General features: G+C 51.4%; 8 protein-coding genes and 1 non-coding gene across 9 annotated transcripts; 7 read left to right on the top strand and 2 right to left on the bottom strand.

Moving 5' to 3' along the window:
• Nucleotides 1-42: 42 nt before the first annotated feature.
• Nucleotides 43-2,656, top strand: BDV17DRAFT_262895 (putative GTPase NOG2). The gene is made up of 3 exons (XM_073757843.1): nucleotides 43-211; nucleotides 263-1,010; nucleotides 1,406-2,656. The coding sequence occupies exons 1-3, from the start codon at nucleotides 114-116 to the stop codon at nucleotides 2,240-2,242; spliced, it is 1,683 nt and encodes a 560-aa protein (XP_073615656.1). The 5' UTR covers nucleotides 43-113; the 3' UTR covers nucleotides 2,243-2,656.
• On the top strand, nucleotides 2,586-5,181 carry BDV17DRAFT_85265 (protein kinase IKS1). Its single transcript, XM_073765236.1, has 2 exons — nucleotides 2,586-2,987; nucleotides 3,045-5,181. Exons 1-2 carry the CDS (start codon nucleotides 2,929-2,931, stop codon nucleotides 5,053-5,055), a joined length of 2,070 nt encoding a protein of 689 aa, XP_073615654.1. The 5' UTR covers nucleotides 2,586-2,928; the 3' UTR covers nucleotides 5,056-5,181.
• BDV17DRAFT_85270 (uncharacterized protein) lies at nucleotides 2,629-3,064 on the bottom strand. The gene has a single exon (XM_073765237.1). The coding sequence runs from the start codon at nucleotides 2,891-2,893 to the stop codon at nucleotides 2,663-2,665; it is 231 nt and encodes a 76-aa protein (XP_073615655.1). The 5' UTR covers nucleotides 2,894-3,064; the 3' UTR covers nucleotides 2,629-2,662.
• A 415-nt stretch (nucleotides 5,182-5,596) lies between the features above and the next one.
• Nucleotides 5,597-5,681, bottom strand: BDV17DRAFT_t77. The gene has a single exon. It is a non-coding gene; the product is annotated as a tRNA-Gly (tRNA).
• A 1,362-nt stretch (nucleotides 5,682-7,043) lies between these two features.
• On the top strand, nucleotides 7,044-11,602 carry BDV17DRAFT_291146 (uncharacterized protein; the record flags this gene model as incomplete). The annotated part of the gene is made up of 2 exons (XM_073762064.1): nucleotides 7,044-10,691; nucleotides 10,733-11,602. The coding sequence occupies 2 exons, from the start codon at nucleotides 7,044-7,046 to the stop codon at nucleotides 11,600-11,602; spliced, it is 4,518 nt and encodes a 1,505-aa protein (XP_073615653.1).
• Nucleotides 11,603-14,188: 2,586 nt separating this feature from the next.
• Nucleotides 14,189-15,353, top strand: BDV17DRAFT_298356 (putative short chain dehydrogenase; the record flags this gene model as incomplete). Its single annotated transcript, XM_073763674.1, has 3 exons — nucleotides 14,189-14,404; nucleotides 14,483-14,821; nucleotides 14,922-15,353. 3 exons carry the CDS (start codon nucleotides 14,189-14,191, stop codon nucleotides 15,231-15,233), a joined length of 867 nt encoding a protein of 288 aa, XP_073615652.1. The 3' UTR covers nucleotides 15,234-15,353.
• Nucleotides 15,354-18,313: 2,960 nt separating this feature from the next.
• BDV17DRAFT_85210 (transcription factor domain-containing protein) lies at nucleotides 18,314-20,763 on the top strand. Its single transcript, XM_073765235.1, has 2 exons — nucleotides 18,314-20,556; nucleotides 20,610-20,763. Exons 1-2 carry the CDS (start codon nucleotides 18,360-18,362, stop codon nucleotides 20,621-20,623), a joined length of 2,211 nt encoding a protein of 736 aa, XP_073615651.1. The 5' UTR covers nucleotides 18,314-18,359; the 3' UTR covers nucleotides 20,624-20,763.
• Nucleotides 20,764-21,053: 290 nt separating this feature from the next.
• On the top strand, nucleotides 21,054-22,075 carry BDV17DRAFT_281661 (NADP-dependent oxidoreductase domain-containing protein; the record flags this gene model as incomplete). Its single annotated transcript, XM_073760061.1, has 2 exons — nucleotides 21,054-21,388; nucleotides 21,439-22,075. The coding sequence occupies 2 exons, from the start codon at nucleotides 21,054-21,056 to the stop codon at nucleotides 22,073-22,075; spliced, it is 972 nt and encodes a 323-aa protein (XP_073615650.1).
• A 580-nt stretch (nucleotides 22,076-22,655) lies between these two features.
• Nucleotides 22,656-26,435, top strand: BDV17DRAFT_298355 (uncharacterized protein; the record flags this gene model as incomplete). The annotated part of the gene is made up of 2 exons (XM_073763673.1): nucleotides 22,656-22,889; nucleotides 22,947-26,435. 2 exons carry the CDS (start codon nucleotides 22,656-22,658, stop codon nucleotides 26,433-26,435), a joined length of 3,723 nt encoding a protein of 1,240 aa, XP_073615649.1.
• Nucleotides 26,436-26,516: the final 81 nt, after the last annotated feature.

Genomic DNA, 26,516 nt, shown 5'->3' with positions numbered 1-26,516 from the left:
CCTCAACTTTTCTCTCTTTTTCTTCCTCTGCGCTTTGCCACCTTTTGGTTTACCCCTTATTCTCAGAACTCTTGTTCGTTGGTTTTTTCGAGGTCTCGAAGAAATTGGACGCAATGGGTACAGGAAAGAAGGAAGCCACGCGCCGAGAGCGCCAGGGCAAGGTCGGCGATGGCATGGCCAACGTGAGGACGAAGGGTGAAAACTTCTACAGGTGAGCCTACAGCCAATTTATCGTGATTATCTTGGTTGCTGACTTGAAAAGAGATGCGAAGAAGGTCAAGCGGTTGAACATGCTCAAGGATGGAAAACCTCGACGTGATGCCGAAGGCAACATCACCGTTGCTGCCTCGTACCAGTCTCGAGAAGCTCCCGTCGCTCGGATAGAACCAAACCGGAAATGGTTTGGAAACACTCGAGTTATCTCTCAGGAGGCTCTGTCCTCGTTTCGTGAGGCCGTCGCCGAGCGTGCTTCCGATCCGTATCAGGTGCTCCTCAAAACCAACAAGCTCCCAATGAGTTTGATCAGAGACAACCAGACCGTGAATGGCTTAAAGCAACACGAAGCTAAGATGGCCATCGAAACGTCACCCTTCAGCGACACATTCGGGCCCAAGGCTCAGAGAAAGCGAGTCAAGCTCGGCGTCTCGTCGCTTGAAGATCTGGCTGGGGAGACGATGAAGATGCACGATTCGTACGTTGAGAAAACAAACAAAGGCACCCATGAAGATGGTACTCTGATTGTTGATGGCGACGACGTGGCGGAAGATCTTGGACTTGGTACGATGCCGACGTCTCGTGAAGCGGTTTTCTTGAAGGGTCAAAGCAAGCGAATTTGGAACGAGCTGTACAAGGTCATCGACTCGTCTGATGTCGTTATCCATGTCATCGATGCTCGCGATCCCGAAGGTACTCGCTGCAGAGGTATTGAGAAATACATCCGCGAGGAGGCACCTCACAAGCATTTGATCTTCGTTCTCAACAAGTGTGATCTGGTACCCACCGGTGTAGCGGTAAGTTTATTCATTTTCTTCAATATTCTCTTCATGATTTCCCATTCCTTCCATTGGCCTAGGCCATGCCATCGCTAAGTCAAGTCTACTTCTGTGAAACAATCTTGTTTCGCATGTTCTCTATGGAAGTACGTCTGTTACAGCTTTGGCAGATCAACGCTAGTTCGCGCCGAACTTCATTCTGAAGCTAGGCTGATTGGCTTTCGTCTTGAAAGCTTATCGTTAAGAACTAAGCAGTGTTCTGTTCGTGAGTTGAGTACTGCTTCGCCATCGGCGTCTTCATAGCAGCGCTCTTAGTAACATTTCACACATCCCTACACTTATCGTTCCTTTGTCTATCCTGTCTATTCTGCAATTTGCCTATGCATGATGGTGTTTCTAACGTGTTGCACCAGGCCGCTTGGGTGCGTCACTTGTCGAAGGACTATCCTACTCTAGCTTTCCATGCCTCGATCAACAATTCGTTCGGCAAGGGATCTCTCATTCAACTCCTCAGACAATTCTCGTCTCTTCACTCCGACCGAAAGCAGATCTCGGTTGGCTTCATCGGCTACCCTAATACGGGCAAGTCATCGATTATCAATACTCTTCGCAAGAAGAAGGTTTGCACTGTTGCTCCCATTCCGGGAGAGACCAAGGTCTGGCAGTACATCACTCTGATGAAGAGAATTTACCTTATCGATTGCCCTGGTGTTGTCCCGCCCAGCCAAACCGATACCCCCGAGGATATTCTTCTCAGGGGTGTTGTACGAGTTGAGAACGTCGAGAACCCCGAGCAATATATTCCGGCAATCCTCAAGCGTGTCCAGCCCAAACATCTGGAGCGCACATATGGTATTAAAGAAACGAGCGACTCCATTGAGTTCCTCAGCATTCTTGCGAGGAAGGGTGGCAGGCTTCTTCGTGGAGGCGAACCAGATCTTGACGGCGTTGCCAAGATGGTCATCAATGACTTCCTCAGGGGAAAGATTCCATGGTTCACACCTCTTCCGTACACTCCCGGGGATGAGGGCGAGAAGATCGAAGGTCGTGAAGGCAGACTCGGCGAGATGGGCCGTAAGCGCAAGATAGACGAGACCGAGGGCGCTCAGGATGCGAACGAAGACAAGGGAGCTTCGGCTGAGGCAGCCTCCGGCTCCGAAGAAGAGTTTGAAGGGTTTGACGATGATGAGGACGACAACGACTCGATCGCAAACCTCGAAGTCAGCGATGATGAGAGCGGAGAAGAGTGAGCGCCTTCGCAGCTACCAACCTCCAACACTTCACAATCCCCGCAAGCAGAGTTGCTTACCATTCGCACAATACTTGGTCTGCTTGTTTGACACAGGGCGTCGCGAGATCGTCCTGTGCGCTTAGCTGTCGCTCTCTGCTTGGCCGGTCGGCGGGTACTTGACAGCTGTTCATCCCAAGGATGCACTCCGAACCCGTGGCACTATTCATGTCGACCGAGTCCACCTAGGATGAGGAGAAGCGGTGCCGTTCAGCGTCAGTACCCACAGCGTCGATTAGGCCTTCTTGGGCTATTTATGTCGTACTAGCGTGCATGCTCTGGTGGCGTTTCCGGTGGAAGGACCCATCATCGAGCTCGATGTCATCGACATCACTCTATCTAAATACCCGATACCCATGTCAAATACCATGACAATATTCCATTACATCCTCGCATCTGATAAGTACAACGTGTAGATAGCAAACAGTAGAGCGCGACTCGGCATTGGTGGCTCACCGCCGTGACTCACGTGGGGCAGGACAATGATCGCCCACATGGCCGGCCCGCATCCATCCATCTCATGGGCAACTGCCTCATTGCGGAGGACGCGCCACCGCCGACTCCTCCTGCTTCGACCTTCCATAAACCTGCTTTCAAGGCCATGGCCTGTCATCTTCCTTCTTCCTTAGGAGATGAGCCCCTCTTCAAATGATAATGGCGGAGGGCATGTCCATTGTTCCTTATAGCTCATCCAGCGATGTTGTGCTGTAGGCTTCATCTTTCTAGCAATGTCGGGCACTGCATTCCAATTGACGTTTTCCCAGGCGCCATAACGACTCCGTCGTCGTTTACGATAGAGACTCCCGGCAGCTAGTCATTCAGAACGCGGCCGAGCACGATGATGACGATCGCCAATGCCCGTACTGTCGCCGTCCGTTACGAGGGGAGAATCCGGGCCCAGACAATCATCACTCCCCGAGCCAGCCGGAAGTCGTGAACCCCAATTACTTTCGCATGCTCCACGATAGCCTGCCTCCTGCCTCTGCCGGTCCGACCGCCGATCAGCCACGACGCTACGTCCAGCCTGTTATTGCGGACGGTCCTTCGAGCGGTTCGGACAATTCGAGGTCCAGAACACAAAGTGGGCATGGAATCTCGTCGGCGGCATTCACACCGGACTACTTCAAGAAATTCTTCGTCGAAGAGACAGTGCTGGGAAAGGGCGGAAAAGGCGTGGTGCTATTGGTCAGGCATGTGTTGGATGGCGTTTCCCTGGGGCATTACGCCTGTAAACGCGTCCCCGTTGGAGATGATCATGAGTGGCTCGAGAAAGTCTTGATGGAGGTACAATTGCTACAGCACCTTTCACATCAAAACCTCGTATCCTATCGGCATGTTTGGCTTGAAAATGCGAAGATCACCACATTTGGCCCGAGTGTCCCGTGCGCGTTCATCCTCCAGCAATACTGTAATGCGGGTGATCTCCACAATTACATCTGCGGCTCCGTGCAAACATCTACAACCCCTCAGGAACTCAAGAACCGCCTCAGACGGAGGTCGAAAGGCGGTCCTGAGCCTCCTGTCGAGCTCAACGAGCCTCGCAAACTACATTTCGACGAGATATATTCATTCTTTAAGGATATAACTTCGGGGCTCCGGTACCTCCATGCCAGCGGCTACATACACCGTGACCTCAAGCCTAACAATTGCTTACTGCACAAGACCAGCGATGGCGTTCGGGTCCTGGTCAGTGATTTCGGCGAGGTCCAGCCCCAAGATGCTATCCGGTTATCCACCGGTGCAACGGGCACTGTGTCGTACTGTGCGCCAGAAGTGTTGCGACGAGAATATCCTGATGGTCCTTTCGCCAATTTTACGTTCAAGTCGGATATATTCTCTCTCGGCATGATTTTGTACTTTTTATGCTTTGCTCAGCTTCCCTATCGGAACGCCGACCTCATTCACGAGGAAAGAGAGGATCTCGAAAAGCTTCGCGAAGAGATAATCGAATGGGCCGGCTTCGACCGGGGTCGAATGCGCTCTGATCTGCCGGAACAACTCTATACCTTTCTACGGCGTCTGCTATCTGTGGATCCTGATAAACGGCCATCTGCAGACGAGGTTCTTAGTGGTCTCGAGGTTGGGGCCAGTGCGAACGAGAATCTTCGCTCTAAACGTGGCAGCAGTGGTTCCTCAGCTCCTGATCTACATACTGGCTCCAGGATCCGTCCTCTCGACGACACAGTCGATACCCCATTCGATCAACCTGTGTCTCCGAAAAGATCTTTCTCGCGGGGCCCCGCAACCATCCGGCGCAATTCTGCATACGACTCCAATGGGTCAGTCGGTGAATTGACGCCTGTCTTTGAGGACATGGATCGCAACGCAGAAAGAAGAGGCTCGCTCAGTCCAGATCGTGATCTTATTGTCCGACCACGGTTCTCGAGCACCCCATCTCTCTCCCCACCCAAGACTGAGGCTCGACAAGTCGGGTCAGTGAACAACGAGCCTCCCATTCGATTGCTACCTCCACCGCCGGGTCGTTTTTCTCTTTCACGGCAGTTGTCGAGGTGGTGTCCACCATTATTCGCAGGACAGTTGGCGTTATTTGTCGCTAAGATTGCTATGGCTCTTCAGCCTTGTACGCCGCTAGCTGTTAACCCATGGTTACTGTATTTTTTGATCCTAGTCGCAGGTATCAACCTGCGGGCGAGGAGTGCTGGGGTGCAGGTGGCGTCTCTGCTACTGCACGTAGCTGTCGTTGTATTGAGCATGAGACTGGAAGTTCTATGTGTTTGGCCCGGTTCGACCGCGAGTGGGATTATGTATAGGTAGGGAATGAGTTATGATATGATGTACAAGAGTTTTATTCCTATCTTGTGAATATATTATCGAGGCAATTGCGCCTTCCGAGTGCGAGGCTAAATCTTCGCCCTCTTTCCTCTGGGATCTTGTGTAGGCTGTTGTTATTTATTGAGAGTAGCTGCAAACCGGAGGATCTTACCTAGGCCTTGAGCATTACTGCTTTTAGAACTCAGTGGATGTGGGAGAAACGAACAACCGCACCTTTTTCATCAGTTCCATTGTCACAAGGAGCGACGGCGGGCAACTTGGGATAGGAAAGAGCAGCAGTTTCCCTCATGCCTTTCGTGCAAGTAACCAGTCATTCCATGATAGGACGTAGTGACTCTGGCCCGGCTCGCGGGGCTGCGGACGGGTACGTCCACGGAACGTCCACTGCCCGTGGACATCCTTCTAAAACAAAATACATTTCATATTCCAAATCAGGACCCAGCTAGCTGTACATGTGCGTGAAAGGCGAAAGAAAAGAAAAGAAAAAAAAAAAAAAAAAGGGGGGGAAAAAGGAGAGAACAAGTGCGCCAGCCGGGATTCGAACCCGGGTCTCTCATTTACCTCAATGAGATGGGGGACGAGGAGCTTAACCACTGGCCAACTGGCGCTATTGTGCTTTTGCCACTTATTATTTGCTTTCTATAGTGTTATGCCCGTTATGAAACAGCTCCGACCATGCCCCTAGGTGTACAATTCGTGGGTTGTGGATGTTGATATTTATGGCCTTTTTGTATCGTGGGACAGGTTTAGATAGTTGGGAAATTGACCTGAGTATATGGCTCTGCGGAAACAGCCGTAGATGGGCTTCTGGCGAGGATAAGGTGATATATATCCTAGCCGGTTCCCTTGTTGCTGGAGCATGACTGCGCCTAGGTATACCAACAATATATACTCACTAGAAGACCGACATAGCGGCGGGTTCAGAAGGTGGTAGAAAATAAAACGGATACTTCGCCGGTGATCGTGCCCAGGGAAACTATGATTACTCAAAGGACTTGAGTTGGAGCCCTTGCTAGCTCAGCAAACGATCTATCACAGCAAGACATGCTGTATACAGGAATCCGAAAGGTAAAAAAGCATGAGACAAACGAAGACGACGACAACCATGACTTCGCTTGGAGGCTGCTGGGTAGAACTTAGAATTCATCGAACCAGGTATACGGTCGACTGGCAAAAGCATGTAAATGGGATGACCCAGCTGTTGAGAACCTGTGGCAAGAGGGACCCAGCGAGGGAGACAAGCTACGAATTCAGCTTCCGTACCCTATCACGCTATCACGGTAGCATTTTATGGCGCAGTATGATGAAGCTGGGTGCGTTGGATGAGGTTTTCTTGTCAGCTGCACGTTCGAGCAATTCTGATTAGTTCTCTATTCCTTGATTCCGAGACTCATGCTTAGTTTGCGTAATGAAATCGTCGCTTGAGAGTGATTGTACTCCTTGGCTTCACTATTCACATGAGTATCCATAAGACATGGAACCTGGAAGTGTTCTAAATCAAGGCAAGGAAGTGCAGTATGGAGCATGACTTGTAACGCTTACCTTCACTTATTCCATGGTGGAACTTCCAACAGGATCTAGATGGGCCTTTGATGGTGAAGGCAGCACCTGTTCATAGATATACGTGAACTCACAAAGTCTATCAGAAACCCTACCTTACCCCCACCTTCCCAGTGCAGAGGTTATCCAATTTTCATTGTCTTCTTTCATGAAACTGGCCTACTAGATAGCTACAACAGTCACTATACAAGATTTAGAGTCTTGCGCGCTTCTTGGCAACATCCATGAGAAAAGATAAATACTCCCATCAGCCGCCCCCAGGGCAGCTCTCTTTTTTCTTTTTTTTTACTTTTTTTCCTTCTCCCCACCGTGCTCATCCTCTTCAATTCATCGTTCCTCACTTACTTTCACAACCTTGTTCTTTTCTCGTTCAACCCGGCTGATCGTTTAACCCTTCCCATTCCAGCACCATGTGGTGCACCAAGTTGCTTCCGCTTGCTTGGGCACTATGTGCTGCAGCTCAGGCCCCGATAACCATAGAGATTCCTGTGACGACTGTTGTGGACGGAGGCACCATTGTGGCTACTACGACCTATGTCCATGGGCCCCCTCATCCCTCGACTACTACTACTGACGCTGCCGGCACTGTCTCCTCTACCTCTGACCAGGATCCTGCTACGACTACCTCTGTCACCACTGGTACTGCCAGCCCTCCCACAGGTGTTGGCTCGCCTATCTATGGAACCCACACTGAGATTACCAGCACCATTACCAACAGTGGAACAACCAGCACGACCTCTGAGCCTCCAACGACTGACACTGTGACCATGGCCCCCATTCCTCCCAAAAGCTCGTCTACTACTTATATTACTACGACCACTCAGAATGATAATGGTGCCATAATTCCTATTGTTATTCCGATTCCCATTCCAATTGGTGCTCCTCCTGGTGCTATTCCTCCTGGTGGTGGTGTCCCTCCCGAGGATCCCAAACCGCCTTCGGACGATGACAATAACAGCCAGGACGACGACGACGACGACGAAGAATGCACCACGGATACTGCGAAGATTGTCACCGTCGTCTGCGAGTCAGTCGCAATTACAGCCAAGGAATCAGTGGTCCCGACAACAACTTGCTCGCCATCGACCACGGCTACGACTACTGGATGTTCTATTACTGATTCCACGACTACTGTCACCAAGCCTTGCTCCTCGAACACTGCGGATCTTGTCACTGTTAGTTGCAAGTCTACGGCGACTCCTAATGATCACTCAATGGTTACAACGACGACTTGCTCCCCAGCAACTACGGTGACGACCACTGGGTGCGTTGTTACCAATAGTACCACCACCATCACGGCGACCCCGGTTCCAAAAAAGGATGTGTGCTCGCCAGAAAACTGCGGTGCAGAGGAGGGTGAATCGTGCCCTATCCCAAGGCCAGGCATGAGTGGGGGCTGGGGTAAAACCGAGCCTCTCAACTGTTCGATGATCCCTAATATCAAAGTCGATAAACTGCCCAAAGAAAGGGACGGGATAGAAGTCATACTGGGCTCTGAGGAGCAGCTGAAGTTGACAAAGCGCGTTCCACCACATATGACGAGAGACAAACCCTTGCCCGACTTGACCGGAAAGAGCAAAGCCGAGCTGAGGCAATTGATGAACCATCAATCCAAGGATATCGAGAGGGGACTTGGAGAGTGGCTTGAAAAGGGGCATGGTATCAGTAGCAAATGGTTCCCTATCCCGGACAATGCGAAATCACGCTTCGGAGTGAAGGGACTTACTGGGTGTACTGTCGTTCTGATTTTTTCAAGAGACGGTGCATGGATTGGCCACATGTGGGAAAAGCCTATCTTCGATACTGATTTCGGGCCAGTTCCTGAGGATCTATTCCAAGCCAGCACCTTTTACGCATTCCGGGACGCTACACTTGAAGGCGAGATTCAGCCCATCATGTCCCTCATTGGAACAGATCAAAACCCTGGGCCATTGCATTGGTCAAGGCAGCCGGTCATCGTTGTGGTCGCACCTTATTCCGACCACCCTGGCGGGGGCGCCAAATATCCAGCAAGGACTAAATGGCTGCTTCAGCAATTTAGCGAACTTATTTTCCCCAACGGAATACCCCAGGATCGTGTTGCGGCCAGAGTATATCCAAATATGGTTGTTAGCGAGAAGGACGCGAATTCCAAGATCGGAGCCTTTGGTCGGGTTATCCTGGAGGTCACCCCTGTCAATCAGCAAATCTATAGTGATAATGGCGCGGAGCGACTTGTGCAAGGTAAATGGCGGGTGTGGGCTTCTGGCACTTGGATATTGGACACCTCCTTTTGGACTCAAGATAATTGGCAGGGTATCAGTGGTATCCAGGCCCCGTCGAAGCGACAGCAACCCAATCTATATGATTGCCCAATTGAAGAACCCCGGGAGCTGTGCTCGCCGGAAACATGCAATGATGACACATGTTCTCTTGATGATGGAGAGGCAGGCTGGATTGAATTCGAGCCAGTTGAATGTGCAGCAATCCCAACCATCACCGGGGGCACCCCACCCGCGAAGACTGGACAGACAGAACTGATAACTAGCGATGGAAAGCGGTCAGACGTGGTTAAACGTGCTCCTGGTGATCTGAGACCTCTTCGGGACGTCACGCAAATGACGCAGGGACAAAGAATGACCAGGATATTAAACATAAGCACAAGGCTAAGCAACCCGCCGGTCTCAACCCCCGAAACGGGTCCAAGGGTTGGATGGCTCCCATTGGGGCGAGACGGTCTGAGCAGCCAGTGGTACCAATTTGAGACCAAGTTCATCGATATACAAGCCATGGGCGTCAGAGGACTTAAGGGGTGCACTGCGGTCTTCATTGTATCGAGCCAGGGCGTGTGGATCAGCCATATCTGGGAAAACCCTAACTTTCGAGTTTGGATTGACCAGGCCAACGGAATATATGCGCCCACCTCCGATGCCGAATTTCTACAAAGAGTCTGGGTTCCACTGCGTGATGGCCGCGGACCCGGCGTCCAAGGTATTGTGGACTTGCAGCAAAGACTTCTGTTAGCTGAAGGGTATCAACCCAAGGTTATTGTCGTCACACCTTTCGTATCAAGATATGACAAGTCGCGACTCAGATATCAGGCACGAGCAATTTGGCTAGCAGAGCAATTTGAGAACCTCTTGTACCCGGACGGCTTTACAGGCGAACCACAAAATCGACGCGTGATCTATGGATATCTTGATGTTTCTGAGCACCATGGTGCAGATTTAGACAGAGGGCAGCAAACGGGTCGAGCGATGATGGAAGTCGCCGTGCAAAATGAACATCGAGTGTTTCAAAATACCCGATATACACTGGGTCGTTATAGACTGTGGGTTGGGCCAGATTGGGCTTGTGATGTTGACTTTTACAATGGCAAGGCGGACTTGGAGGTTGGATTCAATGCTCAAGGAAGGGCCTTGCACAAGCGAGATAATCCTTGCGCACCAGAAGAGGCTATAGATGTGTGCTCGCCAGGGACCTGCGATGATGACGCCTGCTCTCTTGGAGATGAAAAGGGGAAGTGGGTAGCCATGGACCAAATCGACTGCGCAGCAATTCCAACCATGACTGTGGAGAAGCCGCCCACTGCAACCGAGGAGGCAAGGTTTGTGAAGATCAGTCGCACTGAGAAGCGGTCCGACATGATCGAGCGCGCATTCTCAGAACCCACAAGGCCTCTTCGCGATATCGACAAGATGGATGAGAAGGAAAGAAACCAAGCCATGAAGTCGATAAGCGAGCGTTTGGGCAAGTCCAAGTACTCCGCATGGCACCAATTGCAGAAAAAAAAAGGGCTCAGCAGCAAGTGGTATGACTTCACTACTAATCGCAATCTCGAGGTCTTCGGCGTCAAGGGACTTGGAGGGTGTACTGCAGCCCTGGTTATTTCGAGCCAGGGTGTGTGGATCAGTCATATCTTCGAACGCCCCAACTTCATTTCCGACAGAGGACGCAAACAGGTCTCTCTGGACACTTTCAAAGAGAAGACGTTTGGTCCCTTGCGCGATGGCAGCGGGGATGAGGTTGAGGGTGTCAATAAGCTAATCGGAACAGACGGTCGACTATTCCACCGCCATGTACAAAGATCGTTATACTGACCCCTTTCATTTCGGCCGAGAACAAGACTTTGCTATATGAGGAACGAGCAGAGTGGCTGGCAGACGAACTGGAGCGACTTGTCTATGGAAAGGACTTTACAGGTGACGAGAAACATCAAATCATACTGGGGTATGTCAGGCCTGACAAGTCTGCCAACGCGACAAAGGACGATGGAATCTCTGGACGAGCTCTCCTAGAGCTGACTCCACGGAATCACTTCGAATGGCGGAAAGACTGGCGATTAACAATCGGTCGTTTCAGACTGTGGCTTAGCGGAGCCCACGCCTTCGATGTGGACTACTTCAACGCGAAAGAGGTCTACCATGCTAAAGAGCTTGGTCCCAAAGGAAGGCCCTTGGACAATAAGAAAGATCCAGTTTGCCCTGGCACCACGGTTCCCGCGACTCTGCTACCAACGACAACCAAGACGACGACGACCACCACAAAGACAAAGCCTCCAGGCCCAACGCATACTGACCCCTGGAACAAGGACATCGGCAAACCAGACTGCTACGACAAAGACAATCGCGAATGGGACAAAAACGCCATAAGTGATCTCGCCGTGGGATGTGAGGTCGCAATCAATGCCACTACCTCCATGGGCGCCGACGACGAAATCTTCTGGTGGGCAGGCGACTCCGAACACGACAACGACCCGGAAAAACGCAAACAGCACTACGAGGCTTGGATCTGGTGGGTAGAAGGATGCAGGGCGCCGCGTAAGGACCCCTGGTATCCGAAGACGATCAAGAACCCGTTCAAGCGCTTCGATTGCGAGGCTGTTATCAAGAACATCTTCGATGGCTGCGAAGCGAGGTCGGGCGGAAGGATGCAGTTTGATTGTTTGGCTTATGAGGGCAAGTGGAAGAAATCTTACAAGGATGAGTAAAGCGTTGGTTCGCCCTAAGGTTTTCAAGGTTCTTGCTTGATCTCTCAGAGACGCCGCTTGTCTATACTAGCCTGTTCGCATTCGATAAGGCTTAGTCAGGGCTGACGGTTCTCTTCTTTTTTTCAATCTCCCGCTCATCAGGTACTTAGCTATGCGGACTAGGATTAAAAAGTGATGATGCATTTCCAGTCCATTCCTGATCCAGGTTTACTACAAGTAGTAAGTAACAGTAATAGTAACAACAACAGTAAGCCTTGCCCCGTCAATTCAGCATAGCAAGAAAACTGCCGTATGGCTCTGGACGTAAGTAGTTCTGACGGGTAGTGGTAGTGGAACCGGAACACCGAGCGCTGCTGAGAAGTAAGTATTTAATCAGTACAGCACAGCAAAGCAAATCACCAGCTTGGCAAAAACAAGCCTATTAGTTACTTATTAGGGAGTACTACGTACACTGAGTATGTGACAACTGACTGACAAGTCACGCGACAGCGACAGAGACAGAGAAGGAGTTGGAAGACTACGGAGTTTACAGAGCCTAACACGTAATATATTCGAAAATTGCTTGCCTGATCCAAGAAGCCCAGTTGACGTCCAGAAGTACTCAAGGCTACCTGGTCCAAAGGGATATATACTGCGTCATGTGGGGCCGTGAAATGGGAAATGTGGCAGAAGCGCAGAAGAAGCGCGGAAAAGGGAGATCAAGCCCTAAGCGGAACAACCTCGCGAAAGCTGAGATCTCTCGGTAACTACAGACTAAAGCGACGATCTATCGGAGTTCCTGGAATGGATGGATCTCGCTGCCAATCAAGGGAATCAAAGTGCTCACGGGATCAGGCGCATCTTGATTCTTGAAGATAGCAGATGCGGCGGTGCCTGGATTGCCGCAAAGGATATCCCACGCTCAGGGTCCCGGCCCGGGGAGGAAGAATCCGCAACAGTAGTAGTTCGTCAGCGTTGGAAATCGGATGGATCATGGCGGCCTTTGCTCCTATTTCTTTTGAGAAACAAGCATCCTGCCAGGATCTGAAGGTCATGGGGGCCGTAGAAAAAGTAGTAGCTGGGCGCCCCCGCGGAAGAGGAAGTCTTGAGCTAGGGCTAGGTACGCGCCTCGAGGTCACACGCCGAGTTTAGTCGGAAATGCAGGAGTTCGCCGCTAGATTAATGCGACTCTGACAGTCGCTTAGAAAAGTCTTAGCCATGAATTATGAACGGTCGATGCAATGTCCGTAGGATGAATTAGTTGGCACAGTCGAGACTCGAGACTCGAGACGGTGCCAACTGCCAACGAAGCAGAAGTGCGCCAGGGTCGAGGCCTCGAACTAGCCGGGTTGAGGCATGCTTGGAGAATCCAAGGGGTTTCGAAAATAAAAATAAATGAGCGAGAGGAATTGGCCAATAAGGAACAAGGCTAGGACGATAAGCTTGTCGGGTGACCTGAAGACTGGAAATCCGCTCTGCAAGCACGGACTACCGAAACGGGATCAGCCTGGTCCAGCCAGGAACTCCCGGAGTTTGTCCGGGGTTGGAGTTGTGGGGGATGTCAGGTCGAGAACCAGATCCTCAGTGTTCAAGCAACATGCAACAATCAAAGACAGCTCAACAGTCAATGGCAAACTGACACTTCGCCACATCTCAGAAACCCCATGGGCAGGATTTAGCGGGAAGGCGACGCTGATTAGTGAAGGATCTCCAACCAACCCAGCCTCAACCGGCCTCCCCGGCGATGGAACATTCGAAGCACCTAGCGAGCTTCCAGAATTCTCCAGACTGGGCAGGTGACCATTTCCCTCAGCGAAACCTGCTCGATCTCCAGGGTTTCCAGGTTTGCCCCCGAGGTCTGGGCCGGTATTTCCTATTTGGGATACCCGCGGGACGCCACACTTCGTCACCTGACTGTCGTGAGTTGGATGGGATGGGATGGAATTGTCTTCCCTGCTGGAATTGCCCTCCTAGATCTGGAGATTGGGTTCTGAATGTGTTTTTGTGATTTCATTGATCTTTGTTGTTGAAGCTGTTTGTTTCAATTGACTTCAGGGATATTAAAAGCGTATATTCAAGGCTGTCCTTCGTTCAAGTATTCTTTAGTCTCACCAGTTCCTTGTACTCTGTGGAAAAGAGCACCCCAGATCTAAGAATCCCAAATCCAAGCCAGACAGACCAAAAATAAAATGGAAAACAGCCAAGCTTAGACTAGTCGAGTAAGGTACTTTGGGGATGCAGGTGGTCGAGTGACCTTGGGTGGAACCAGGCCTGTCATTACCCGGGTCTGGGCCAAACTGCCTTGTTGTTTCTCTGCTGCTCATGTGAGCTTCCATGACCACAACCCTCTAGCATCGTGAGGTATAAAGTCTGGCTTCAATTCTCTCCAAAGGTCTCTCCCATCCTCATCAACAATCACAGTTCTCACACTCAATCTCAATCGTCTTTATCTCCCTTCACAGACCTGCACAAGTCTTTGAGCTTTTGAGTTATACTTCAGCTTCTCTCCTCTATATCTACCTGTACCCCCGCCAGCAAACCCCTTCACATCGTCACATCTTCTATCTTCCATACCCATACCACCACAATAACAATACAAACACAGCAATGTCTGTCTCCATCGAAACAACCTCCAACCCAATCGTTCCCGTCAAGCAGGAGGCACCCGCCATGGCCACCACGACCAACGGACTGCCCGAGTTCAGCCTAGCCGGCAAAGTCGTCTGCGTCTCCGGCGCAGCCCGCGGTCTCGGTCTCACCCAAGCAGAGGCCCTCCTTGAAGCCGGAGCCCGCGTCTACGCCCTCGACCGTCTCGAGGAACCTGTGAGTACTACAATACCACACTACTACCACACTCCTAAATCTCTTCATCAGGAGCATAACTAACAAGATCTATTCTAGTCCCCCGAATTCTTCACCATCCAAAAGCGCGCGCGCGAAGAACTAGGCACAGACTTCCAATACCGCCGCATCGACGTCCGCGACACGGAGCTGCTGCACAGCACGATTGAAGCAATCGCCAATGCAGAGGGTCGTCTCGACGGCCTCGTTGCCGCCGCCGGAATCCAGCAGGAGACGCCCGCGCTCGAGTACACCTCGCAAGACGCGAATCGGATGTTCGAAGTCAACGTCACGGGTGTCATGATGACCGCGCAGGCTGTCGCGAAGCAGATGATTCGCTTCGGGAATGGTGGTAGTATTGCTCTTATTGCTAGTATGAGTGGGACTATTGCTAATCGGGTAAGTTGTATTCTATATCTTTCCAGCTGTTCCCCGCACCATATCGGGATGGGTGTCATCCCCCGCTTCTGACCGTCACTAATTTGACTTGGTTATCCAGGGCCTCATCTGCTCCGCCTACAACGCCTCCAAAGCAGCCGTAATCCAACTCGCGCGCAACCTCGCCTCCGAATGGGGCCAGTACAACATCCGCGTGAACACCATTTCCCCGGGGTACATCGTGACCGCGATGGTCGAGCAGCTGTTCGTGCAGTTCCCTGAGCGCCGCGACGAGTGGCCCAAGCACAATATGCTCGGCCGCCTGTCGTCCCCGCAGGAGTACCGCGGTGCAGCGGTGTTTTTGCTCTCTGATGCTAGTAGCTTCATGACTGGGGCTGATTTGCGGATGGATGGGGGGCATGCAGCTTGGTAGGGTAGCTATCTGCCTAACTTGCTTGCATTCTCTGTATTTTGTGTTTCATTGTGGTTTTTCTCTTTCCTTGTTTTGTGATTTTTTTTTTTGGCCATGTTTGTGAGCGAGGGGTCATTGCATGGCGTTTTATTCTACATGAGCCTTAACAGTCCTCTTTCTTTCCTTTTCTCTACCTGATTACTGTGATCATTTCATTTGACGAGCGAAAAGAGTTAACTAGCGATAGCGATCATGGTGTTGACGAGTTTGCGATGGGTTGCATAGACCTTTTCATTGTCTGTTTCGATTCTTCCCTCTTGAGATTTCAATTGTGTATTACGTTTCATTCAATCCAGCAAAATCACTTGAACCAAACATCTCCCAGTATCAGTAAACACTCCTTAATTCAGCAACTAAGGATAAACTCACACAAGTTCGCAGAGAGCACCCACTTAGTGTCCGATTTGACAGCAATCCTGCCCACCTGACCCACCACCGGTCCCCCACCCAGTCGATCACCATTCATCTCGGCTCCACGTTCACGCATCCTGCATTCATCGATTCATCCTATCACATTTAGCCGACAATACCCGGCTGGATGGATTATGGAATGATAGCCAAGCCAGGATGCAGTCTGGTTGGTGAGTTGTTCCCAATCAGAACACTACCTAGGCTAACAGTCGACCCAGATGTCAAGGTTTCCCCGCGATTGAAGTCATGGGTATCGTGACCTATCGTGACCTGACTGGTTTCTGAGGAACTAGGCTGATCGGTTCCGAGTTATCCACGGATCAGACGGAGCGGACGCGTATTCAATGACTTCAACGGTTGAAAATCAAGGAATCAAAGCTGACCCTTGACCTGGGCAATGAAGCGGGATACCTTGTCCAGCGGGCTTATGGTTACTTTCCTGGGAAAGTACATTGTGTACTCGTACCCGTTCACTGGTCATGAGGGTAGTCAAACATTTGTGTCCATCCTCCTACCCAGACCAACACGTCCGGCTGGTAACGTCGTGACCGCCGCGCTTCTCCAACTCACTGACTCGTTACCGTTTCAGGCCCTCTGCAGTGCTTTCCACTACCTTCGGGCGAAGTTTGTCCGTGGAAAAAATCATCAAGTCCTCCGCGCACCAGAAAAATTTCATACTCAGGCTAATTCGAAACCAAGCTGCGAACGCCATGGGGCCTCAGGCTGATTGGGCGTTTTCTTCCCGTCAGCCACAGCCACGTAGCCGACGCCGATGCTGTCCACTGTCATTATCTTCCAGAAGTTCTTCATCGATGCATGTTCCGGCGTGGGGGGTGATCATTGGATTGGGTTAAGACCCCAACCCTACCTAGATAAGAACTGCCACCCTGAGCACGATGAGTATCAGTGCTAGCTTGCAGAGTAAATAGCCAGCAGGAAGACAAGTCTCTATTCCACGTGAACAGATAACCTGGTCTCAGTTCCCATCGGGCTATCTCCCCCCGTCCAGTAATGCAGATCAAAATGGTTAGTGGACGCCTGACACGGTGTTTCGATGAAGACCCCGGTTCCTGGGATACCATTGGTTGGAGGGAAGTATGTCGATCGATAGGGCAGAGCCTGCACAGCACGTTCTGCGTGATGACCCCTAGAATTGGAGATAGATCCCGTTCTCACCATTCATCTACCGCAATCAAAGCACACGTTGACATTGCCTAGCGTTTGTACAACCGATAATCTGAGCTCGAGTATCCGAGTGGTCTGTGAAACAAGGCCTCGATTGATTAAGGATGTCGTACAGAGGTCATTGCTTGTACTGACCTGTATGCCGGCAGATTGCGCGTCCTATATTCCCCGACTTAGGCAAACATCTTTGCGTTATCGGTTGCATTGCTTAGTTCTCGACTCGAAGAATGGGCGCATCGGATGCTACGACCGCTGACAGGACAAGCGCCGAACCCTGAGTTTTGACCAGCTCCGGCACTGCCTTCCTTGAAGTCTCCATCGTCCCGTGTTTCACAGCTTGCACAACCAGGTTGGTGTCCTCGTGCAAACTAGGACCTACCGGCACTCTGCACCTTCTGCGAAACATCGATATGTTAACGAATATCGCGGCTGACTCGGCAAAGAGTGAAGATTTTGATTCAGCGATTTGGGGCACATTCTCGAGGCCAGAATCAAGCATTAAGAACAAATTTCCGACAGTGTAGCTCTCCTAGGGATCCACTCAGTACCATGCAGCACCCGAATCTGGGTACTTCTGTGCTCGTAACGACGGTAGTAGTGATATTAAGATCCTGGTAAGTAGCCCCATGATGATAGCCATATGGTAATGGGCGAGGCTCAAGAAGATGTTAATGCCTGAACCTGTACCTGATTCCATGCCGAAACGCGACGCCCGCTGCAAACTTTATCATGATACCGCAAGACAGATACCTACAGTCGTTGAATGCAGTACATTATTGCAGCCGTGGCATTTGAGGCGGCCGGAGGTACGGTTTAGGATGTTCCGGTTCATGAAAGTACTGTTATGGAAGGAGCGAGAGGGAGGGGGGGTTTCCCTATCATCCACTTCAGAACATCGATTCTCTCGTCCTCAACCTCATCGCCCTCGCTCCTTAGCAAACTAAAGCCGACTAAGAATGTGAAGCTTTAGTTTGGTAGCAAATTGTCAACTCTACTTTTCTATTGAGCCACTCATCTAGACCTGCACAACATCTCTTTGCAATAACGTGTAGTATGCTAGTCTGTTGTTTTTCTACCAGTCCTGCCTGTCCTGGCACTATGTATCACGTGCGGAAAAGGGTGCTAAACCCAATCTGGCGCCATGCTTTCCCCAGGTTTCTCGACCGCGTCGATTCTTCCTTCTTCAATGTCTTCGAGATTATTAAGGCTCTTAAGAAGGTTCTAAGAGGATTAGAATGTCGCAGAAAAGCTGATGACCCGGACCCCAATTCGTCCTGCTATTGTCACCCCAGGATCCTTGAATAGCCGCTCTGTTTACCGAGGAGCTCCCATCTACCCCATACTTGGCTATATCCGCCTGCTAGCGTCGGAAAAGCCAACAGCCACCTTGTCCCCCGCAAAGCGACTACCCAAATGATAGCGATGCCAATCGAACAGGGAGAGATCTGGACGGGATAGTTTTCCTAGCTCACAAAGATAAGAATATGCCCGATGGACTCAGACGAACGACTATCGCAGCGTTCGGACGGGGATTTGATATCTCCTTCCTCGCCACGCCCTCGCTCCGCCTCAGACGCGCGACAGCGGAAATTGCGAAAGGTGACGCGAGCCTGCGATGCCTGCAAGTCCAAGAAGAAAGCCTGCACCGGGACTATCCCATGTGGGCCATGTGTCCGCCGCAAGCTGGACTGCACCTACAACACAACCTATCATCGCGGCATCGCCGTGACTCCTCCATCAGTTTCGCGCCCGAGACCCGAGTCCCCAATTCCAACACCCCGTCAAACCACGCAAGGGACAGAAAGCGAATCGACAACACCGTATGAGCTAGAACAAAGACCCCAGGCCGACGTTGCCGATCAATACTGGGGTCCGACGTCCGCGCATTCGTTCCTGGGCTGGGCAGTCAGGGATCTCCCAGCTACAACGTCGAATGTGGTGACCGGCTCACGAGACACTGCTCGTGTTTCAAAGGCCTCGATATTTCACTATGGTGACCGGGTAGCACCCGAAGTACGAGCGACAGAATTTCAATGGCCTGACCGAACGGAGGCAGAAGGCCTGACACGTCGATATTTCGAGTTTGCTTGCCCGACCTACCGTACTTTGCACCAGCCAACGATCGAGTCGATAATTCAGGAACTTTACGGAGAAGATAATGATGGCCACAACCGTTTACCCCCAGAGTCCGCCGCATCTCATGCGACCCTGTTGATGGTGTTCAGCACAGCTACCATGTTTCGCTCAGGAGCCAATGGCCGGATTACAGACGCGGACGACGCCGGTTGGAAAACCAGTGAGCTTTACTTTGTCAAAGCAGAGCAACTCCTGTCCGAGGAGACAGGTGCACCGACACTTCAATCGGCTCAAGCGCGATTCCTCATGGTCCTCTATCTATTGAGCTCTTCACGTGCAAACAAAGCTTGGTTCACACTTGGCACCGCGATACAATTGATGATGGCGCTCGGGCTACATAGCAGACGCTCGAGAAGAGATCATAACGGGGAGAACCTGGTGCAACGAGAATGTCGACGTCGAATCATTTGGGGCTCATACACTCTTGACAAATACCTCAGCGTCATCCTAGGAAGACCGCGCCTGTGGCACGACGGGGACGTCGATGAAGAGCTTCCAGCAAGAGTGAACGACATCGATCTCTCACCCACAAGCATACAGGCTCCGAAACGAGACTGTGTGATGGACGCTCCAGTGTTCCACGCGTTATTGGCTCGCACGCTTTCACAAGCCGCCAAAGAACCCTACGTCGTCGCTGGTATAACCAGCAGAAATCAACTAAATACTATTAGAGCCTTGTGTGAGAGTGTTGCTGAGTGGCACTCTGGACTGCCGCCTCTTCTGTCCGGCGATATTCATCCAAGTAGCCTTGTTCCGGTTTTCCAGCGACAACTTACAGTCTTGCAGCTGGCACGTTACCACCTTCTTATGTTCATCACTCGACCACTACTTCTCCGCAATTACGGACACACCTGGCCTGATTGCGAAGCCAGCTATATACACTATCTCGGGACCTGTTTGACCGCCGCTCGAGATGCGATCGAGATGGTTCTCACCTTTGTCCGTGAAAACCAACTATTTCACGCATTCTGGTACTCCCAATACATTGCTTTCAATGCGCTCTCAATTATCTACATCTACCTTATTCAGGTGCGACGGGGGCGAATCTTCCCAATTAGCGAAAGCTTCAGTCTCTCCTCCAACGAGGGGCAACTATCCGCTCTCGACGAACAGACCTTGTACCACTTATCCGAAACAGCCCAATACCATCTTGCCGATGCCACGGTGCGCAATGCACCTTCTTGGAAATATAGCGCTATCTTGCAGGGATTACGGCGAGAGCTTGAGCGTCTAGGCTTGAGGTCGCCGTACGCCGAGGCTTCTAGCACACAGCCGATGCCCACTGATGCTAGAGATATGCCCCCAGCGCCGAATGGAGACGTGACGCCTATGCCTCCGAGTCAAAGCTACGGCTACGTACGAAATGGAGAGCAACTGACGGCCGGTCCCTCCGTCGCAGAGCCAGACGGAAGTTTCATCGCCTTTTCTGGAATACATCGCTCGGGAGACCCATACTATGTGGACCCGAGGACAGAGTATCTGTTTGATAGTTTTGCGACAGATAAGGACTTGATGCTTGATTTTTGGCCGCAGCTGGATAGTCTGCCTATAAGTGAGTCTTCCTGCTACCTGTGAATCAACGAATTGCCACTGACAAATTTGTAGGTTATATGGGATGAAGTAGGTTCTATGGGATGAACTGACGATTGAATAATACGATTACCAATCGTATACACTCGAATTATCTCATAAGCAGTTCAATTGGTCTTCAATCATTGAAAGAAGGGCTATATTCAAGTTGAGTTGCTGCAAAAGCGCCATTCCTCGATCGTTGTATGCAGGCTTATCCCCCATATCTCACACGTTGAACGATAAACACACGAGCGACGTAATTCATTTCCTTCTCTATTTTAGGATCCATAAACAAAAAACCTACCGGGGGTACACCGACGCATATCCATGATTCGGCCGCGGATGTGGCCGATATTTCCGACCTGCTTTTCCGACGCGTTGCCAGAACGCAGGTTTAAAGCAAGAGGTACCCACGCCAGCTCTATCCCATGTGCAAGTCCAGAACTTTGTCAATTCTGTCAATTCACAATCGCCGCAATGTCCTTACCCACTCACTTCACCCTCAATACTGGAGCGAAGATCCCAGCTGTGGGTTTCGGAACATGGCAGGCTAAGCCGCTGGAGGTGGAAAACGCGGTGGAAGTCGCATTGAAGCAGGGCTACCGCCATATCGATTGCGCCGCTATCTACCGCAATGAAACCGAGGTCGGCAACGGTATTCGCAAGTCGGGCGTCCCTCGTGAGGAGATCTTCATAACGGGCAAGTTGTGGAACACGAAGCATGCGCCTGAGGACGTGGAACCAGCCCTTGATAAGACATTGAAGGATTTGGGTACGGACTACGTTGATCTCTACCTGATGCACTGGCCTTGGTAGGCTATCCAATGCCTCCTTGCAGATTTATGCTAATTCGAGTCTACAGTGCCTTCAAACCCAGCGATAAGTGGTTTCCCTTGGACGACAACGGCGTCTTTCAACTGGCCGATATCGATTATATCACCACATACAAGGCGATGGAGAAGTTGCTAGCTACAGGCAAAGTCCGCGCTATTGGCGTTTCAAACTTCAATGTTCGCCGACTGGAGGAGCTCCTAAGCCAAGTCAACATCGTCCCCGCCGCCAACCAAATCGAAGCCCATCCTTACCTCCAACAGCCCGAGCTGCTCCGTTTTTGCCAAAGCAAGAGCATTCTCATTGAGGCCTACTCGCCGCTAGGAAACAACCAAACCGGTGCACCGCGTACAGTTGACGACCCCGTGGTTCACAACGTTGCAAAACAGCTGAGCATGGACCCTGGACCGCTACTGGCGAGCTGGGGTGTGCAGCGTGGAACTGTCGTCCTGTCCAAGAGTGTCACCCCGTCGCGAATTGCAACCAACCTGCAAGTTAAGCATCTTTCTGATGACGCCTTTGCAACGCTTACGGCTCTTGAACGCCATAAGCGGTTCAACTTCCCTGTCAACTGGGGTTATGATATTTTTGAGGAGGCTGGGGAGGAAGCTGTGCGAAAGATTGCAGTAGAGGCTGGGCCTGCAAATAAGATCAAGTTTACTGTTTGAGTACATAGGTAGAATGCACTTGATCAATCACAATCAAAGAGAGCTAGCGTATAGTAGAGGTCTATATTCTACAGGAACCCTACGCAATAAAACACTCCTATCTCGAATTGAGTAATTTCTTACAACATGTGGACTTTCGTATTGTCTGCTCTGTTCGTTTGTTTTCACGATACACCATGGGGTCCTACGAGAACATGGAAAGAACGACATATGAAACAGCTTCTGCTAGAGGCGCAGGCTCCAAATGTTCGACTTGAAACCCGGAGCGCTCTCGACTCGTTGCCTCGGTTGCTCCTAGTTCTGGCGGATTTGAGTATGTATCCGCTTGGAATCCGACAGCACCCCAACACTGGCGGAAAAGCAACAACCTCCCATTTCCCCTCCACCTTCAGCACTCGCGCGATGGAATTACTTTTCCGGATTTCTCTCCACGGTTGGCACTTCGGATCATGGCAACGGATACGCCCCGTCTGGGGCGTTGCATATCCGAGATGGAGTCTCTCGTCGCTGATATTATAATTCACTTTGTCGCTTGGTCTGATCCATCTGTCAATCACCCATTTGGATAATATCCAGCGTCATGGCGTCACCAGCTGCCCTACGACCGGTGACACCGTCATCTGAGCATTCAAACGAGGCTCTTACACCGTCAAGCAAGTCGTCGCCAGCAACGTCGGTGACTGACGTTGACGAGCAGGCGATTTACACCATCAATGACCTGTTACGGGCTCGTGCGGAGGGCGATAAGGCTGATGAGCCTATTGTGGCGTATCCGTCAAGGGGAACGGAGTATAAATATTATACACCGCGTGAGGTGAGTTTTTTTTGCGAGAAATTTAGGATTGATTGGCTGATGTAGAACTTGGTATAGCTACACAATCTAGTCGAAGCCGCTTCAGTCACATACGCAAAGACGATTCCACAACGGCGAACATCAGACGATCCCGTGCAAGTCGTTGGATTGCTTGGTCCGTCTGACTTTGAGTACCTGATTACGCTGCTTGCGGTTTCGCGATTGGGACATACGGTTTTACTTCTGTCGACGCGCATCGCTGAAGATGCGTACGTCAGTTTGATTGAGAGCACCAAGGCTTCGTTCCTCATTGCATACCCTGCGTTTGAGGCTGTTGCAAAAAGCGCCACCCAGCGAACTGGTGCTGTATTGCAGCCTGTGCTTGCGCGGGAAGACTACATCGACAACACAGAGAAACTGCCAGAAGCTCAACTCGACGGCCTAGTTGAGAATAAACACATTGCCTGGATTATCCACTCGTCTGGCTCGACTGGCCACCCGAAGCCCATTTTCCAGACGCACGCAGGGGCCTTGAAGAACTATGCTAATAACTTCGGCCTTAGAGGCTTCATTACACTTCCTCTCTACCATGCCCATGGTATCAGCTGTCTCTTCCGCGCCGTGCACTCGCAGAAGTTGATATACATGTACAATGCGGAGCTTCCGCTGACGGGCTCCTATCTACTCACGACACTCCAGGAGCATCCGGAGATCGAAGTCCTTTACGCCGTCCCCTACGGACTGAAACTGCTCTCAGAATCAGAAGAGGCCATGAAGGTTCTCGCACGATTAGAGCTTGTCATGTTCGGCGGCTCGTCCTGTCCGAAGCCAATTGGCGACAAGCTCGCTCAGAACGGAGTCCGTCTTGTTTCTCACTATGGAACTACAGAGACCGGCCAACTCATGACTTCGTTTCGAGAGCGGTCGGATATAGACTGGGATTATGTCAGGCCTGGTACATCACTGCTGCCGTTTATTCGATGGGAGGAGCAAATGCCCGGAATTTACGAGCTCTGTGTTCTCGAGGGATGGCCGTCAAAGGTAGCGAGTAACCGGCCAGATGGAGCATACGCAACCAAGGATCTGTTCGAAAAGCACCCAACCAAGGAGAACGCGTGGCGGTATTATGCTCGTCTGGATGATACGCTCGTGCTGGAAAATGGCGAGAAGGCTAATCCCTTAGTGATCGAGGGCGTTGCCCGCAACCATTCCAACGTGGGTGAGGCGATTGCCTTTGGTGCGAACAGGCCTCGGCTTGGGCTGTTCTTGATCCGTGCTGAAGAAAGTACTGCTGAGACAGATGAGCAAATTATCGACTCCGTGCTCCCGGCTATTGAGCAATCCAACGCCGAGAACCCAGCATATGCATACATTTCTCGAGACATGATCCGCGTCTTGCCTGCAGATACGATCTACCGAAAGACGGACAAGGGCACCGTCATTCGCTCTACGTTCTATCGGGAATTCGCTGAACAAATCAATCGGGTCTATGACCAGGAAGACGCGAGTGGAAGTCAGGTTCTGGAAGGCGAAGACCTAGTTTTATTCCTCCGTAAGAGTCTGCTCCACGTTACGTCTTTCGAGTCCAGTGCACTGCAGGATTCGACAGATGTATTTTGCTTGGGTGTCGACAGTCTACAATCTCTCCGCCTAAGAAGCATTATTTTGAAGACGCTGGATCTCGGTGGCCAAAGTCTTTCTCAAAATTTTGTCTTCGAAAACCCCACGATTCAGGGCATGGCTGACGAGCTCACTCGGCTGAGACTCGGTGGTAGCCCTCAGCAACAGAGACCAGTCGAAGAACGGATGGCGGATCTCATTGAGAAATACAGTTGCGACTTCAAGGTGCACGTTCCGGTCTATAGAGGAGATGACGGCGAACACATCGTCGTGACTGGTGCCACTGGCTCTCTCGGTGCACATGTCGTTGCCCAACTGGTCCGAAGAGAGCGCGTCCGAAAGGTATACTGTCTTGTCCGAGCTTCGTCACCACTATCAGCTCTCCACCGAGTACGACAAAGTCTGCATGCCCGTTTCCTATCTTCAAGCCTCAGTCCGGATGCAGAGCGTAAGATCGCTGCACTGCCCGCTGATTTGTCGAACAATACCAGACTAGGCCTGGATGAGGCTGTCTATGAGGAGATTATCAGCTCAGTCACGGCTGTGATGCACTGCGCTTGGTCCGTCAACTTCAATTGGGCTCTCGAAAGCTTCGAGCAGCCCTGTATTGCAGCAACCCGCAACTTGATAAACCTCTGCCTAGAGACACGGGGCCCTTCGCCGGCGAAATTCTCCTTCTGCTCATCTGTCAGTACTGTCGCCCGCACACCCGGAAACTGGGTTCCCGAAGCTCTTCCAGAGTCCCTCGCATACGCCCAAACAATGGGCTATGCTCAGTCAAAATTAGTGACTGAGCACATTGTCAACCGCGCATGCCACAAAACCAGTCTATCGTCTCGCGTCCTACGCGTTGGGCAGATTGTAGCAGATACAGAGCACGGTATCTGGAACGCAACCGAGGCCATCCCCATGATCTTCCAGACGGCAGAAACGATCAACGCCCTTCCTCTACTGGACGACATTCTCTCCTGGACGCCCGTCGACACCATCGCATCAAGCGTCATTGAGGCAACCCTTTCCACAACGGGGGCCGAGGTCCTCAATGTCACCAATCCCACCCTCAACCATTGGACGCAAGACCTTATCCCTCTTCTCAAGCAAGCAGGGTTGACCTTCGAAGCTCTTCCCAAGCGCGAGTGGCTTGCTCGTCTCCGCACCTCAAACCCTAATCCAGCGCTCAACCCACCCATCAAACTCCTCGACTTCTTCGCAAGCAAGTACGACAACGATGCGCCAGTCCGAGTCCTCTTATACGATACCAAGAAGAGCCAATCCGCCGCTCCATCCCTCCGCAACACTGCAGGTCTCACACAGGACTTCGTCACCCGGTTCATCCAAAACTTCCGCCGGCACGCCTGGGGCCCATCTACCACTTCAAGTAGTCCCTCGCCCAAGAAAGTAGTCTTCCTAACAGGCCCCTGCGGCTCCGGCAAAACGACCGCTGCTCTTTCGATCGCGACAAAGTTAAGCGTTCCAACGATCGAGGGCGACGACCTGCACTCCCGCGTCTCCCGAGCAAAGATGGCATCTGGAATCCCCCTTTCCGATTCGGACAGATGGGAATGGCTCGCTCATATCCGCGGAGCCGTGATGGACCGCCTTCTCCGGCCTTCAACAACCTCAGCAGGAGTCGTGGTTACTTGTTCCGCTCTGCGGAGAGCCTACCGAGATGAGCTACGCAAATTAGAATACCTGCTTGAGGATCCGGTAAACGTCACCTTTGTTCATTTGGCCGCTGGAAAAGAGGACGAAGGAGAACTTAAGAAGCGGTTGGTGCTAAGGGAGAAGGAGGAGGGCCATTATATGGCGTCTGGTATGGTGGAGTCGCAGCTGGAGGCTTTGGAGAGTCCGGTTGAGGAGAGGGATGTTGTTGTTATTGATGCGGCTGGAGAGAAAGGGGTGGTCCTTGGGGAGGTGGAGAGGATTGTTAAGGGTGTTCTTGCGTAGTCCATTTTGTGGTGTCTAGGTTTCTTTGTGGTTTGTTTTAGTAGGATATTTCTTTTTTTTTTTTCTTTTTTTTTTTTTAAT

This window comes from Aspergillus undulatus (genome assembly GCF_047715775.1).
Source record: "Aspergillus undulatus strain CBS 261.88 unplaced genomic scaffold BDV17scaffold_23, whole genome shotgun sequence".
Lineage (NCBI taxonomy): Eukaryota > Fungi > Ascomycota > Eurotiomycetes > Eurotiales > Aspergillaceae > Aspergillus > Aspergillus undulatus.
Note: the sequence above shows the minus strand (reverse complement) of the source record. Positions and strands in the feature narration are given on the sequence as shown.

Coding starts and splice junctions, on each gene's coding strand:
- BDV17DRAFT_262895 (XM_073757843.1), top strand. CDS start 114: ATGGGTACAGGAAAGAAGGAAGCCACGCGCCGAGAGCGCCAGGGCAAG. Junction 212..262: donor AAGGGTGAAAACTTCTACAG/GTGAGCCTACAG, acceptor TGACTTGAAAAG/AGATGCGAAGAAGGTCAAGC. Junction 1,011..1,405: donor TGGTACCCACCGGTGTAGCG/GTAAGTTTATTC, acceptor GTGTTGCACCAG/GCCGCTTGGGTGCGTCACTT.
- BDV17DRAFT_85270 (XM_073765237.1), bottom strand. CDS start 2,893: ATGACAGGCCATGGCCTTGAAAGCAGGTTTATGGAAGGTCGAAGCAGG.
- BDV17DRAFT_85265 (XM_073765236.1), top strand. CDS start 2,929: ATGATAATGGCGGAGGGCATGTCCATTGTTCCTTATAGCTCATCCAGC. Junction 2,988..3,044: donor TCATCCAGCGATGTTGTGCT/GTAGGCTTCATC, acceptor ACGTTTTCCCAG/GCGCCATAACGACTCCGTCG.
- BDV17DRAFT_85210 (XM_073765235.1), top strand. CDS start 18,360: ATGGACTCAGACGAACGACTATCGCAGCGTTCGGACGGGGATTTGATA.